Source organism: Passer montanus, unplaced genomic scaffold (assembly GCF_014805655.1).
Source record: "Passer montanus isolate IOZ18808 unplaced genomic scaffold, ASM1480565v1 scaffold189, whole genome shotgun sequence".
In the NCBI taxonomy this organism is placed as follows: Eukaryota; Metazoa; Chordata; class Aves; order Passeriformes; family Passeridae; genus Passer; species Passer montanus.
In genome coordinates this window covers 371,847-386,810 of record NW_024366381.1, presented here as the reverse complement: position 1 = coordinate 386,810, position 14,964 = coordinate 371,847, and the positions used below count along the sequence as shown (strand labels likewise).

The 14,964-nt window shown below is 45.3% G+C and overlaps 1 protein-coding gene across 1 annotated transcript; it reads left to right on the top strand.

Moving 5' to 3' along the window:
• Window positions 1–213: 213 nt before the first annotated feature.
• RTRAF (RNA transcription, translation and transport factor) lies at window positions 214–14,696 on the top strand. Its single transcript, XM_039705937.1, has 7 exons — window positions 214–384; window positions 2,955–3,079; window positions 4,792–4,891; window positions 7,857–7,943; window positions 8,805–8,893; window positions 11,838–11,906; window positions 14,569–14,696. Exons 1-7 carry the CDS (start codon window positions 324–326, stop codon window positions 14,632–14,634), a joined length of 597 nt encoding a protein of 198 aa, XP_039561871.1. The 5' UTR covers window positions 214–323; the 3' UTR covers window positions 14,635–14,696.
• The last annotated feature ends 268 nt before the right edge of the window (window positions 14,697–14,964 follow it).

Here is a 14,964-nt window from a genome sequence, read left to right as displayed (position 1 = left end):
GCTCATTCAAACCCCGCCCCCTCGCTCAGACCCCGCCCACCGCACGCCCCACCCCGAGCAGGCCCCGCCCCGCCGCCGCCGCGTCCGTACCCAAGGCAAATCAGCCACTTCCCCTCCCGGCATCCCGCTCCGCTCTCTGATTGGTCAAAATGGCCGCCGCTCAGCGCGCTGACCAATGAGCGAGCAGAACGCCGCGCAGGGGGCGGGCGTTCCCCCCCTTCCGGCCGGTGCGGTGCCGTCGGCGCGGCCTGAGCGGGGGAGGCGGCGCCGGCACCGGGATCGGGATCCGGGTCGGGATCGGGGCCGGCTCCGGCACCGGGACCATGTTCCGCCGCAAGCTCTCTGCGCTCGACTACCACAACCCCGCCGGCTTCAACTGCAGGGGTGAGGGGGCTGCGGGGCGGCCGGGGCAGGCTGGACCGGATTGGGATGGGATCCATGGGATGGGATGGGATCCATGGGATGGGATTGGGATGGGATCCATGGGATTGGGATTGGTATGGCATGGGATGGGATCCAAGGGATGGAATGGGATTAGGATCCATGGAATTGGGATGGCATGGGATTGGGATGGGATCTATGGGATGGCATAGCATGGCATGGGATCCATGGGATTGGGATTGGGATGTGTTGGGATTGGGATAAAATCCATGAGATTGGGATTGGAAATGGGATGGGATCCATGGGATGGCATTGGGATGGGATGGGATGGGTTCCATGGAATTGGGATTGGTCTGGCATGGGATAGGATCCAAGGGATGGAATGGGATTAGGATCCATGGAATTGGGATGGCATGGGATTGGGATGGGATCTATGGGATGGGATGGCATGGCATGGGATCCTTGGGATTGGGATGGGATGGGATCGAAGGGATGGAATGGGATGGGATTGGGGTTGGGATGGGGATGGGATCCATGAGATAGAATCCATGGCATGGCATGGATGGATGGGGTTGGGATGGGATCCATGGGATTGGGATTGTTATGGCATGGGATGGGATCCACGGGATGGAATGGGATGGGATTGGGATGGGATTAGGATTCATGGGATTGAGACGGGATGGGGATGGGATTGGGATGGGATCTATGGGATGGGATGGCATGGCATGGAATCCATGGGATTGGCATTGCGATTGGGAGGGGATTGGCATGGGATCCATGGGATTGGGATTGTTATGGCATGGGATGGGATCCAAGGGATGGAATGGGATTGGGATGGGATTAGGATCCATGGGATTGAGACGGGATGGGAATGGGATTGGGATGGGATTTGGATTGGTATTGGATCCATGAGATAGGATCCATGGGGTGGATGATGGATGGATGGGATTGGGATTGGGATTGGGATTGGGATTGGGTGGATGGATGGGATTGGGATGGGATCCATGGGATGGAGAAGGCCCCTTTCCCCAGGCCAATGGGATGGGATGGGATTTGGATTGGTATTGGATCCATGAGATAGGATCCATGGGGTGGATGATGGATGGATGGGATTGGGATTGGGATTGGGATTGGGATTGGGATTGGGATTGGGATTGGGATTGGGATTGGGATTGGGATTGGGATTGGGATTGGGTGGATGGATGGGATTGGGATGGGATCCATGGGATGGGATCCATGGGATGGAGAAGCCCCTTTCCCCAGGCCGTTCCAGGCTCTGTCCCATCCCCAGCCTGGCCTTGGGGCGCGCTGCTCCCAGAGCTGTCCCCCCCGTGCCCCCGGCTGGGAACACTGGGAACACTGGGATTCCAGCCCCAGCAGGGATCTGGGCTCAGAGCAGGCGGCAGGGGATGGGAATTGCAGCGGGAGGGGCTGGCATGGGGGCTGCGTGTGCTGGAAACAGAGTTCTCTGGTTTGTGCCTTTCCTTCTGTGCTCCTTCAGCTGGAATTCCCAAAAAAGAGAATCTGCTGGCTGATGCCTTTAATGGGGTCAGCTCAAAAATGAAAAACACTCAGGGGTGATTTTTGGTCCAAAAATGCACAATTTTAATGTTTTTAAAATATATGTTATATACTGTGAGGTTTTCTATATAAATATATACATTTATAACCCACTAAAAATATAATAATTGTATATTACATAAATATAATATATATAAAATATATTAATATATATTTATAACCCACTAAAACATGTATCTTTATAAATATATGAATAAGTATATGTTATGAATATAGAAGTGAATAAATATATACTTACTAATAAATATATACTAAATAGGTATATGCCCACTAAATATATACATTTCTAACCCACTAAATATATATTTAGTGGATTGTATATATATGTATGTATATTTTAATATATTATAAATATATAATATATAAATATGAACATATTATATATATAATATATATATTTATAAGCCACTAAAATATCTATATTTATAAATGTATACTAACTCCAATAAATATATCCTAACTGGGGTCAGCTCAAAAATGAAAAACACTCAGGGGTGATTTTTGGTCCAAAAATGCACAATTTTAATGTTTTTAAAATATATGTTATATACTGTGAGGTTTTCTATATAAATATATACATTTATAACCCACTAAAAATATAATAATTGTATATTACATAAATATATTTTATATTTTTATATAAATGCATCTAAATATATAAATAAATATATATAATAAATATATAAATGTATAAATATATACTAACTAATAAATATATACTAAATAGGTATATACCCACTAAATATATATTTAGTGGATTTTATATATTTTTTAAATTTATATAATTTAAAAAAAAATTAATTCATATAAATATGGGGGGTTTTAATGGGAAAAGTGCTCAGAGGCATCAAGATTTGTATGACTCAGGTGAAAACTTCAGATATTTTTGAATTCCTGCTCTTTTAATGGGAAAAGTGCTCAGAGGCATCAAGATTTGTATGACTCAGATGAAAACTTCAGATATTTTTGAATATGTTTGCTCCTCCCCACAGATGAAACAGAGTTCAGGAATTTCATTGTCTGGCTGGAGGACCAGAAAATCAGACACTACAAGATCGAGGACCGAGGGAATCTGAGGAACATCCACAGTGAGGACTGGCCCAAGTCCTTTGAGAAGGTATTTCCTTGCTCTAAAGGACATTTCACAGCTGCTGTGGCTTTGCAACAGAAATAAATAACTCTGAATATTTGTCCTGTTACATTTCTAGGAATTTAAATGTATCACTGAAGCCAGACTGGGGGAGTTTGTGACAATGGGGGAATTTTGTGCATAGTTTTCCCTCAGCTTTGTTTGTTTAGTAGGTGGAGTATCCATCCTAATCTGGTTTTTTTAGATTTTTTTTTGCCTGATTTGATTCAGCTCTTGAATCAGAAAGAAGACTTGACTGCAAATAATAACAATAATTTGCAATAAACAAATTTTTTCTGCATTAATGCCCCTCCTGTCCCAAAAGGAGGTGGCTGAGGCTCCTGCAGGCCTTGCCAGCACGTGGGGGAAACTCATCCCTGCACCTCCTGCCATTCCAGATGGATTTTTCTGGATCCACTTGGATTTTTCTGGATCCACGTGGATTTTTTTTTCCTGGATCCAGATGTTTGGTTTTTTGTTTTTGTTTTTGTTTTTTTTTTCTGGACCCAGATGGATTTTTCTGGACCTAGATTGAATTTTTCCCTTTTTTTTGTGGACCCAGATAATTAAATTTTTTTCTGGATACAGACAATTATTTTTTTCTGGATCCAGATGAACTGAGGGCTTTTTTCTAGGTCCAGATGGCTTTTTTTTTTCTGGACCCAGATGGATTTTTCTGGACCTAGATTGAATTTTTCCCTTTTTTTTGTGGACCCAGATAATTAATTTTTTTTTCTGGATACAGACAATTTTTTTTTTTCTGGATCCAGATGAACTGAGGGCTTTTTTCTAGGTCCAGATGGCTTTTTTTTTTCTGGACCCAGATGGATTTTCTGCATCCAGATGGACTCTGGGTGATCTCTGTGCCCCTGAGCATTTGCAGCCCCCACAAAGCTCTTGAGCTTTTCCTCTTGCTCCCATTTCCCTGCTCTGTAATTCCCAGTGCCCACCCACCCCAAATTTTTTTCCCCCTCCTGGAAACTCTTGCTTTGCTCAGTGAATTATTCCAATATCCTGGAGGTGAATGGGAATATCTGGAATTCCTGGCAGCTGGTGCTGCTGTGGTGCCTTTCCTGGCTTGGTGACAGTGTCCTCTCCATCATTCCCAGGGAATTTCTTCTTTCCAGCCCCTGGCATCCTTTTCCCAGCTCTGTGGCACTCCTGTCCCTGCAGCAAAGGGACATGACAGGATGTCACCATGTCCTGGTTTTTGGGAGCCTTGGCAGGAGCCAGGGCTGGCTCTTGTGGTTTGGGACACAACCTCAGCCTGGTTTTGTCCTTTTTGCTGGACAACATCCCTAAAAAAGGGAAAATTGTGCTGCTCCAGGGAATGCCCTGGTTTGGGGAAGCCTCAGGTGGCTTCATTCCAGGTGGGAAGGCTTTGTTCCAGTTTGTTCCCCCTTCCCTTCTTCCATTTGCTCTGGGATGTGAGCAGAGAGTAAAGCAAGGGCATTTTGGTACAGTCTGGCAATAAAAAACATTCATTAAAAATGAAATTCCATTATCAGGTGTCAGACTTGAGCTAGAGGTGCATTGGGACACTCCAGCACGGGTGAGATGCCACAGCAGGAATTTCACAGTGACACCTCTTGTTAATTAATGTTTGCTGTGAGGCCTGTGGGAAAGTGACCACAGTCCTGTGCTCCCAGCTGATTCATCCACTAAAATCCATTTTTTTCTCTTTTTTTTTTGCTCCCCAGTACATGAAAGATGTGAACTGTCCCTTCAAAATACAGGAACGGCAGGAAACTGTGGATTGGCTGCTTGGCTTGGCTGTGAGGCTGGAGTATGGAGACAATGGTATGAGGGAATCCTTTTCATACCTCAGAATGGGAGGGGAATGGGGGATTCTGATTCATTTCCCACAATCCCAGTGTGGTTTGGGCTGGAAGGGACCTCAGGGATCCATGGGCATTACCCCAGGCTGCTCCCAGCCCTGTCCAGCCTGGCCTGGGGCACTGCCAGGGATCCAGGGGCAGCCACAGCTGCTGTGGGCACCCTGTGCCAGGGCCTGCCCACCCTCCCAGCCAGGAATTCCTTCCCTTTGGCTGGAGGAGTTTTGGTTTGGAGGAACATTACAGCATTCCCAGTGTGGGGTCACTCCCTCTGTTCCTTGGTTCCATTCCATGTACCTCAGAGACAGTTTCATCTGCAACCTTTATTGCCAAAGCTGTGCTGTCCCTGTGCTTTGGGACAGCTCCATGCCCTGTCCACCTTTCCTGGGATCCTTGCTACAGCTGGCACTTTGTTGGCAAACAACCAAATGTGCCTTCTCCTCCTTGAAGCCCTCCTGTGCTTTCTTGCTGGTTTTTCTGGAGAAACACAGAGAGATTTGGGTTGAAAGGAAGCTGCAAAGACCTGCCAGTCCAACCCCCTGGGCAGGGCCACATCCAGCCAGGCCAGGCCGCTCCCAGCCCCGTCCAGCCTGACCTGGAACACTTCCACAAAGGATCTCCTGCACTTCTGCAGGTGCTTCAGGTAGAGCTTCAGCAAGTCAGGGTCTTCCTTCAGCTTGGAGAGCAGCTTGGAGGTCTTGCAGAAGCATGCATCCTTCCTGCCACACGTCTGGAAGGCACAGGGTGACAGGGACAGAGCGTGACAGGGACAGAGGCATCTCAGGTCTCTCCTGGGCTGCCCCAGGGAGCAGCTTGTGTGGGAATCATGGGATGCTTGGCTTGGAAGGTCCCTTAAACCCCATCTCATTCCAATCCCCAGGAATGTTAAGCCTCTCCTGGTTTTCTCCACAGTGGCCAGGACCCTCCTGTGCCTGCTGGGGCTGGGCACAGTCTGGCAAGGCCCTCCCTTGTCCCCATGGGCCCCCTGGCACCCCTCCCTCACCTTCCTCCAGTGGTTCCTGCTGAGGAAGAGCAGCAGGAGCAGCAGGCACAGGGCTGGGGTGCTCCAGTAAAGCACCTCAGCCGTGGTGATGCCCTTGGGGGCACTGCCCTTCTCCAGCTGGGGCACATCCCACACCAGGGTGGCCCAGGAGGGTGGGCACGAGCGGGGGGTGCTGCTGGGGTAGAAACAGCTGAACCCAAAGGCCACCAGCAGGAGCTGCTCCAGGCTGGGCATCCCTCAGGGGTGCTGCTCAGGCCATCCCTGGGTGGCACCTGCAGCTCTGCAGCGTGGGGACAGGAGCTGGCACCCCCACGGTGTCACCAAATGTGCCATGATGTCACAGTGCCCTTGCACAAGCTAATTCCATGGGCAGGGGCACCTTCCCCTGCAGAAATGCACACTGGTTTGGAGTTTTCATCAAAATCAGACAGTGTCCAAAGTGTATTTCACTTCCTTAAAAAATAAAACACAATTTCACGTGCTTGTTTCCACCCCCTGCTCAGAGGAACTTTTCAGCTCCCACAGGACTGGAGCAGCATAATTGCATTTGTTATTTTATTTTATTTCTGGCTAGAGCCAATCCCATTGTAGATATTTACCCCCTTCTCCCTGTGGGATTGCCTTTATGAGAACTTCCTCTGAAGTGTATTAAATGCATTATATTTAGTACTACATTTATTCAGAGAAGTTATTCTTAGACCCCCTTTTAAATTTTTTTAACAAGAAGTGGATGTGGAACCCTTGGGAACTAGGACAAAGTCATGAAAAAGTGGAGTTAAATCTCCCCAAGTCACAGCAGTTCCATCTCCTTGTGCAAAGATTTGGAATACAAATGTAATTACTGGTGGCAAAATAACAACAGCCAAAGTGCTGCTTTTCCATTTCCTTTCATTCCTGCAGGGCTGAGCTCTGCCCAGAGCAGGGATGGGGTACAAATACCTGTGGTGTGATTCTCAGTCCCTCATGATGGGCAAAATGAGCTGCCTGTTCCTTGGGATTGTGTGAAAAAGGTGGAGTTCAGGAGATTCCATCCTCCAAAGGCTTTGGAAAACCCCAGTGTGGGCTGTGAAACAAACCCTGAGCTGGAAATGTTTTATTTACTCATCAGGACCAACATCATCCTCCCAATTCCTGATTCCTGCTCGAGGCAGAGGAACTGATGGATTTTAGAAGTGGCAGATCTGGGAGATGCAGCTTTTGTGCTGAGTTTCTGCTTCTTTTTTGCCAGGGTTGGGATTAAATCATGAGATCACTTTTAACCCAAGAACCAACCACCCCTGCCTGCAATGGGGACTTCTTATCCAATTACACAAAACCACCCAAACCCTTGGAGAAGAAGGTGAAGAAGAAGGAGCAGCCTCCACCCTAAAACCTCCACCTTGCTTTATAGATATTGCTATTCTAAACCCTTAAACTCTTAATTTTCCCACCCTGTGATATCACACACTTATCCAAACTCCACACCCACAATCCCAGTTCTGTCATTCCATTCTGGAAGCTTCTCCAGCCCTCAGGTCAGTGCAGAGTTCTCTTGGGGGTCAGAGCCTGGCAGCACAGAAAGTCTGGAATTCTCAGCAATTCCCAGGGTTCCATCACTTGTTCAGCCTTCTGGGGTGAGGCTGTAATGAAGGGGATCCTGCCCTGTGTAAAATGTGGAGCAGGCTCTGGGGCTGCTCCTGGAATCTCTCTGCAGCTGGGAGCTCTTGGAGCAGCTCACTGGAGTGGCAGCTTTTGGTATCATTCATGGAGAGCTCCAAAATCCCAGGTTATAAACCCAGAAATCTCAGTTTATAATCCCACAAGGCTCTTGGGCAACTCCCACACCCCAAAATTCCAGCTGTAACACCACAGCTCCTTGCTAAACTTTGAGTTAGTTCTTCTTGCCATTAGTGCTGATGATGTTTGTGTTTGCCTCCTCATTTTGCAGCTGATAAATACAAGGATTCCACCCCTGATGGTGCTAAAAATGCAGACAACACAGCAAAAAATGCAGAGCCACTGATTAACCTGGATGGTGAGTGTGCCACAAGCTCCTGCATGGGGATGTGCTCCATGCCCTGGGTGTTCCTCAGTTGCTTAATCCTATGATGTAGATTTTTTAAAGCCCCATTTATAGCTTTAGGAGTGCATAGCTGAACATTTGCATGAACAGCTTTGCTCTGTAAATCATAATTACTTACTGTAAGTGAGGGAGAAGGAGCAAGATGCCTTAAAAAATAAAAATATCCAAGGAAACATGATGGCAGGCTGGTTACTTCCATGCTGTCAGGGATTTCATGTTGGCTCAGACTTCCCCAGCTGTTCTGTCATCGTAATTTTATTTTTTTTCCCCTGCTAGGCACAGCCACAATAAATCAAAGTGGTGGGAAAGAGCTGCTAAAATTAATCCTAAATTTTCCAAATATTCTTCCATTCCTCCATCTCCAAAAAGGCAGGGATTGATCCTGCCCTCACCAGCAACAGGAATAAAAAGATACAAAACAATAAAAATGTACAAATAATGTACAGAAGAGAATTCCTACCTGTAATTTGCTTTATTTTCAAGCACTTTACCTGGTTGTGTAGCCCAGTGCTGATTCCTCTGCAGCCAAATTGTTTCCTCACTGCTTGGAATCATGGAATTAAGGTTGGAAAATCCCTCTAAGATCACAGAGCCCAACAATGAGCCCAGCATTGCCACATTCAGCACTAAATAATGTCCCCAGGTGCCACCTCCTTGTTTTTGGAACACTTCAAGGATGCTGAGGAATTGCCTTGTCCATCCTTGAGAGCAATCCAATGCCATGGAGTCAGGCAGCCAGTTCTGCCTGCTGGAATCAGTGATACCAAAATAAATGATCATTTCTTTTGAATGATAATCCTTCTTTTTTTCCAGTGAATAATCCTGATTTCAAGGCTGGAGTGATGGCTTTGGCTAATCTGCTTCAGATCCAGAGGCATGATGATTACTTGGTGATGCTCAAGGTGAGTTTCACACTTTTCCCACCTCCTTTTCTCCTTCTTTTCCCACCTCCTTTTCTCCTTCTTTTCCCCAGTGCCTGGTGTGTGTTCATAGCTTGAGGTGAAGTTAGTGATAAACATGATTTTTTAGGTAAAAATGGGAAAAAAAAAACATTTATGTGTCTTTTAAGCAGATAAAAACACAATTCCTGGAAATTCATGCAGGGAGAATTATCCTGGTAAACAATTTTAGCTGAGTTCCTTAAGGAACATCCTCAAAGGAGAAAGTTCTGTTCCAGTGGTAGAAATTAAGAGAAAGTTGAAAATTTAAAAGTTAATGATGATAAAGATGTTTTAAAACAACATCCAAGGGAGGAGCCACAGTTAAAAGTTTCCTTTTTCTTTTGGTCCTATGAACTGTTTATTCCTCGCCATTACTGAAATCAGTTTAATTTAGTTTTGACAACTAATTATGGGGCTTAAGTGCCATAAATAGGCTAATTAATTTTCTAAACCATCTTTTTTATGCCTTTAAGAAATTTTCTGACTTTCTGGTGGAACTCTGTAGATTTGGGGTCAAGCCCATACAGTATTTTTTTTCAATAAAAATACATTTTTGATTGACATGATCATTCCTACTTGGTCATGTCATACTATGGGAATAAACTTCGTTTGGTTTGGAATAAAAATAAAAACATTTAACTTAAAAAAACCCCATAAAGTTCTGTTCATGACAATAGTTGTGATATTTGCTAAATTTATTTTGGAGAAACCAAAAGCTGTGGGTGTTGAAGTTTATTTAGTGTAAGTCTGTAACTCTTGGAAGAGTATTATGGTAACCTGGTTTCTTGAGGAATTCTCAGCCTGCAGTTATTCCACATATTTTTTTCTCCTTCTCTCCAGTTTCCTACTTTCCCTTCCCAAAATATCCTTCTTCAGTGTTTAAGGAGCATGGACATCCCATACCCCCTACCAAAAACCACTCAAAACCCCACAAAAATATCAGTGATAAGGGATATCAGTGAAAAGGGATATCAGGTAGGGAGGGGAGAGCCTGGGTGTGCTGATACTGAGCATTTGCAGCTTGAATGAGCTCAGCTCTTATCAAAATTCCTTCAGATCTTCTCTGCAGGAAACTTTGGAGAATTTATAATTCTGCATAAATAAATTTATGCAGAATTACACACCCAGTAAAGCAAACTTTATTGGGTGTATAACTCTACATAAATGTATTTTTGTTTCCACATCTCTTTTTGTCAGACAGATTTGGGCAAAACCAGCCTGAATTTTCTCGCTTTTAATTCCAGCAGGAGTGGAATCCTGCAGTGAAAATCCCCATTCCAGGAACAATGCAAAGCTGCTTTGGGGTTGAGATGATGATGTTAGAAGGTGTCAATCAAACTCTTTAATTCTCCCCCACATTAAGCAGGTTTGCAGGGAATTTCTGATCCCTGTCCAGGCTTGGACACTCAGGAGTGGATGTTTTGGGAGGGCCAGAGGGTGCAGGCACAGCACAGACATCTGGCCAGAGATTGAGATCCCATTTTCTTCATTTAAACCTGGCAAGTTGATCAGAAAGCATCTGTGGGACACAGTTGGATATTTCCTAATGCCAAAGGCACTTGGAATTCTCTTCCACAAGGTCTGGTTTCACTGCTGGAATTCAACTCCCCATCAAACCATTCCTTTGTCCAGGCCACTTCCTTCAGTGACAGATTTCTAGAAGTATTTCAGTGACAACTTTCTGGTATCAGCTCAACTTTAATCATGACCAAAACTGGGAGAAATCCTGGGGGAGAAACACAGAGCTGCTTCTGTCACTTCTGGCTGCTCATCAGGGAGAGTCTGAGCAATGTGTGTGACAGAGCCAGTTCTTCTTTGCTGTGGAGATCTGCCTGCATGCTATTCCTGCAGTTATTTTGGGAGGCATTTGGAGCTGTAGGTACCAGTAACTGATAGCTCTGATAGGATTTCAGCCCATGTGCTGCAGCCAGGGAAAGCAGATGAGCACCAGGATTGTCAGAGTCAAGGCTGCTCTTGTTCCCAAGGCTAAAATTAATTCCTTTCTGCTCTCAGTCTTTTCCAAGCCTGCCTGGGAAGCCTTGCTCCAGGTTTCTCTGCATGTGGGAGGAGGTTCAGCACCTCCTGAAAGATACTGGCAGCAGAATTTCCTTCCCAAGGCAGCATTTCCATCCCAAGGCAGCATTTTCATGTCAAGGCAGGATTTCCTTCCCAAGGCAGCATTTCCTTCCTAAGACAGGGTTTCCTTCCTAAGACAGGGTTTACTTCCCCAGACAGCATTTCCATCCCAAGGCAGCATTTCCTTCTTAAGGCAGTATTTCCATCCCAAGGCAGCATTTCCTTCCTAAGACAGGATTCCCATCCCAAGCAGCATTTCCTTCCCAAAGCAGCACTTCCATCCCAAGCAGCATTTCCTTCCTAAGACAGGATTTCCATCCCAAGGCAGCATTTCCTTCCCAAGGCAGCATTTCCTTCCCAAGGCAGCATTTCCATCCCAAAGCAGCATTTCCATCCCCAGACAGCATTTCCATCCCAAGGCAGCATTTCCATACCAGCTTGAGGAGTTTCCTCTTGTCCTGTCTCTTGTTCCCTGCCAGGAGATCCCAACCCCCTCCTGGCTCCTCCCTCCTGGAGCCTCCTTTTTTCCAGGCTAGAAATCCCAAGCTTTGCAGGCTATTCCTTGTATTTTGCAGCTTCTGTCCCAAGAGTGGCAGGAATTAATGATGTGAAATCCTCGTCACTTCTGGTTCTCTCACCTGGGTGAGATCCTACATGCCACGATTATTCCTAAATGGAAAGGTCTAAGGGCTGGAAAAGTTTTTTAAAAATCCCAAACTGTCACAAAACTGGGTTTGAGGTTATATTTTTGGCTCTTTTTCCCTTGGAATTAGTGAGAAATGCCTCAAGACATGAATTAATTCCTGTCCCCTTTCCATGTTTTTCCCAGGCAATTCGGATTCTGGTTCAGGAGCGCCTGACACAGGATGCCATAGCCAAGGCCAGCCAGTCCAAGGAGGTTTGTACCCACGGCCAGGCTTAATTATTCCATGCTAATTAATGAAGATAAAGCTCTGTCCCCTCAGTCAAAACCACTTCTGTTCCAACAGCTCATGTAGGAGGATGGTGGCAGCTTCATTTATCCCAGCCACGCTGATTCCAGCAGATCTGGGGGTTTGGAGGGCAGGACACACAGCTGGGTTTGTTCCATGTGAATGCAAATACACCTGTGTGGGAAATCATGGAATAACTCTTCCCTGAGTTATTTTCCACAGGATTATCCTGACTGCTCAGTGCAGCAGGCCTGTAGAGTGAGGAGAAATGCTTGACCTGGCTTTTCCTTGAAATTAGCAGTGTTGGCTGCATAAAGAAGTTGAAATATTCCTTGTGTGGAGGGATTTTATTTTCATATGGACACCTCATCTGTGTTCGAGGGATGGGATGTTGGAAATCCAGCTCCTCCCTCCTCTCTTCCCCTCATAAAAAAGGAGCAGTGAAGGAAATTTCTGCCCTTAAAGTCAGATTTTTGCAGAATTCTTTGCTAGCCACAAGCTGTCTGTTGGGAAGACGTTCCAGGGGATGACTGTGGGATTTTACTTTTGGATTTCCTCATCATTCCAGATCTTTCCAGCATTTGGCAGAGCTGGGGAAGGCTGGGAAAGGCAGCCTCACCTGCCCTGCAGGTGTAGGAGTGTGAGTGTCCCTGCTAAAGCAGCTGGATCTGCTCAAAGAGCCCAAATTCCTTCATTTTTTTGGCAGCTGCTCACAACAATCCATGATTTATTTATTTCTTTATTTATTAATCAAAGCTTTGGACCTGCAAATCCATAAAACTGTTCAAAGAGCAGGAGAAGAGGAAAGCAGCTGAGCCTGTTGTCTTCCTGTTAAGGTTCTGTAATGTTAATAAAAAGCAGCTTTTAGTTGTTGTTTTCATAGCTGCACAGCTGGGATCAAAATGGGATTTTCTTGGAGGAACAGGGAAATTTTATTTTTTTTTCTGCCAGGGAATTGTTCATTTCTGACAGATCTTCAAAGCATCAGCAGGGCTGAGAGGTCTCTGTCTGGGAGATAACCTGGGAGTGTTTTTTCCTTAGGAGTGCCACATTCCAAGGGGTGTGAAGAAAAGGGAGTGGTGAGAAGCAGGAAAATCTGTGCCAGGAGGGACCAGCAACATCTTCTTCTTGTGCCAGGGGTTAAAAAAGGAAATATCTCCAAAGCACAGAGGATGGCTGGCTTGGGAATTTAAAAAAAAAATGGAAAATTAGATTTATTCTTCAGGTTTTGACTGATTTGTAAATGGCCACATTTTTGTGCAGCATTCATAAATCAGATTTGTAGGGAATGAGGCTGGAAGTGAAGTTGTGTGTGTAGCTCCTGATGTAAAGGTGCTCTTTTTTTAGTTTATTCCCTGTTGGAAGGATCATGAGCTTGTTGTAGGATGGGCTGAGGGATTCCAAAGGCAGTTTCCCAAAAAGGATCAGACTCAGGGAGTGTGGGAAGAAGGGAGGTAAGGAATTTCCTGCTACCAGGTGACACTGGGGACTTCATCCACGAAGAACTGTCAGAGAAAAAAAGACAAAAAATGACAATTTTCCCTCAGGAACACCCCAGGCTGGCAAGGACCTTAAGTACAAACCTCAGTTCTTAAAAAAAATCCTTGCAGGAAGTCTGATATTTCTGGAATCTTTCTGAAGTGGCTTTAGTGGCATTTTGATCACCAATTTTAACAGTGGAAATGGATTTTTAAGATTGCATTGAACGTGGATTTTGCTACAAAGGCCATGGAAAAACCCCACTTTTTGCAAAAGAGTTGCAGCCACCAGTTTGTGTTTAATGTGTGTTTTGATCAGCTCAGATTCTTTTTTTTTTCTCCATGTGTATAAAAGCCTTTAAAGGGAATTTTCACTGTCTAAAAGCTTTACAGCCCCATCCCTGCAGAAATTAATGGTATTGAACCCTGATGTTTTTGTTGTGCAGAATGCAAGGCTTTTGGCAAATGTTGACAAAACTCACTGAGGGTAATAAAAGCAAATTCTGGCATTTGGAATGTTTAAATCTAATTTTAAGTGCATGTTGAAGCTCCCTGAGTAAAGATTTAGTGTGACCACTCCTCTGCAGCTGGACAAAGGAAACAGAGCAATGCTTAGAAATGACCACTAATAAATTTTGCCTCGGAGTCTTTCAATAGAGAAAATGTTTAGAAAACTGAATATTTCCCTTTATTCCTAAGCTTCACACTCGAGCAGATGCTTCTGGGGATGTGGTGAGCTCAGCAAAACTTGATTTTAATGCAGAGAATTTCTGCAGCTCTGTGCAATCAGCCCCTGCCAGAGGCTGGCAGCTGTGGAAAGGCAGAATTCCTAAGAAAGCCCAGTTTTGTTTTCCTGGGGAGCTGCAGCATTGGGTGATGGCTCCCAGTGCTGCTGTTGGCCTTTTAAGGATTGAATGCAGGCACTGTGTATCCAGTGAGGGATTCTTAAGCAGGAAGATTTTTCTGTAATAATACCCTGGGTTTGGTGTTTCAGGACACAAAGGGAGTTGTTTAATCAACTTTTCAAACTTTTCACACATTTTTGTCTGAGCAAAACCCGTATTTTCTCCCTCGGTTTCCTGCTGCAGTACTTGATGTGTTTTACCAAACATTTAAATGACATTTTTAACTTTTTTTTTTCCTTTTCCAGGGTCTGCCTGTTGCTCTGGAAAAGCACATTCTTGGATTTGACACGGGAGGTGAGCACTGCTTCTAATGTGACTTTTAAATGGGATTGCTTGCCTTTGACAGAGTTATTACTGTCAAATCCAGAGCTGATGTGGACAGCAAAAAACCCTGCAGTGGAAAGAATTCCTCCCTCCCAGCTGGTTATTTATGAGCATCCCTGAGCATTTTGGGTTTGGCACGGCCAAGCCTCAATCCAGTCTGTTTGGAATCTGTTGAAATAACAGCTTTTAGTGCAGCCCGAGGAATGCATCGTGCTGGTGGTGAATCCTGCTGCTGCCAGCAGGGGACAGCTCTGCATGCACTGCAGCTCTGCCTCCCACAGCCATCCAGGCAGCTCCGGGTGGCACCGGGGTATTGA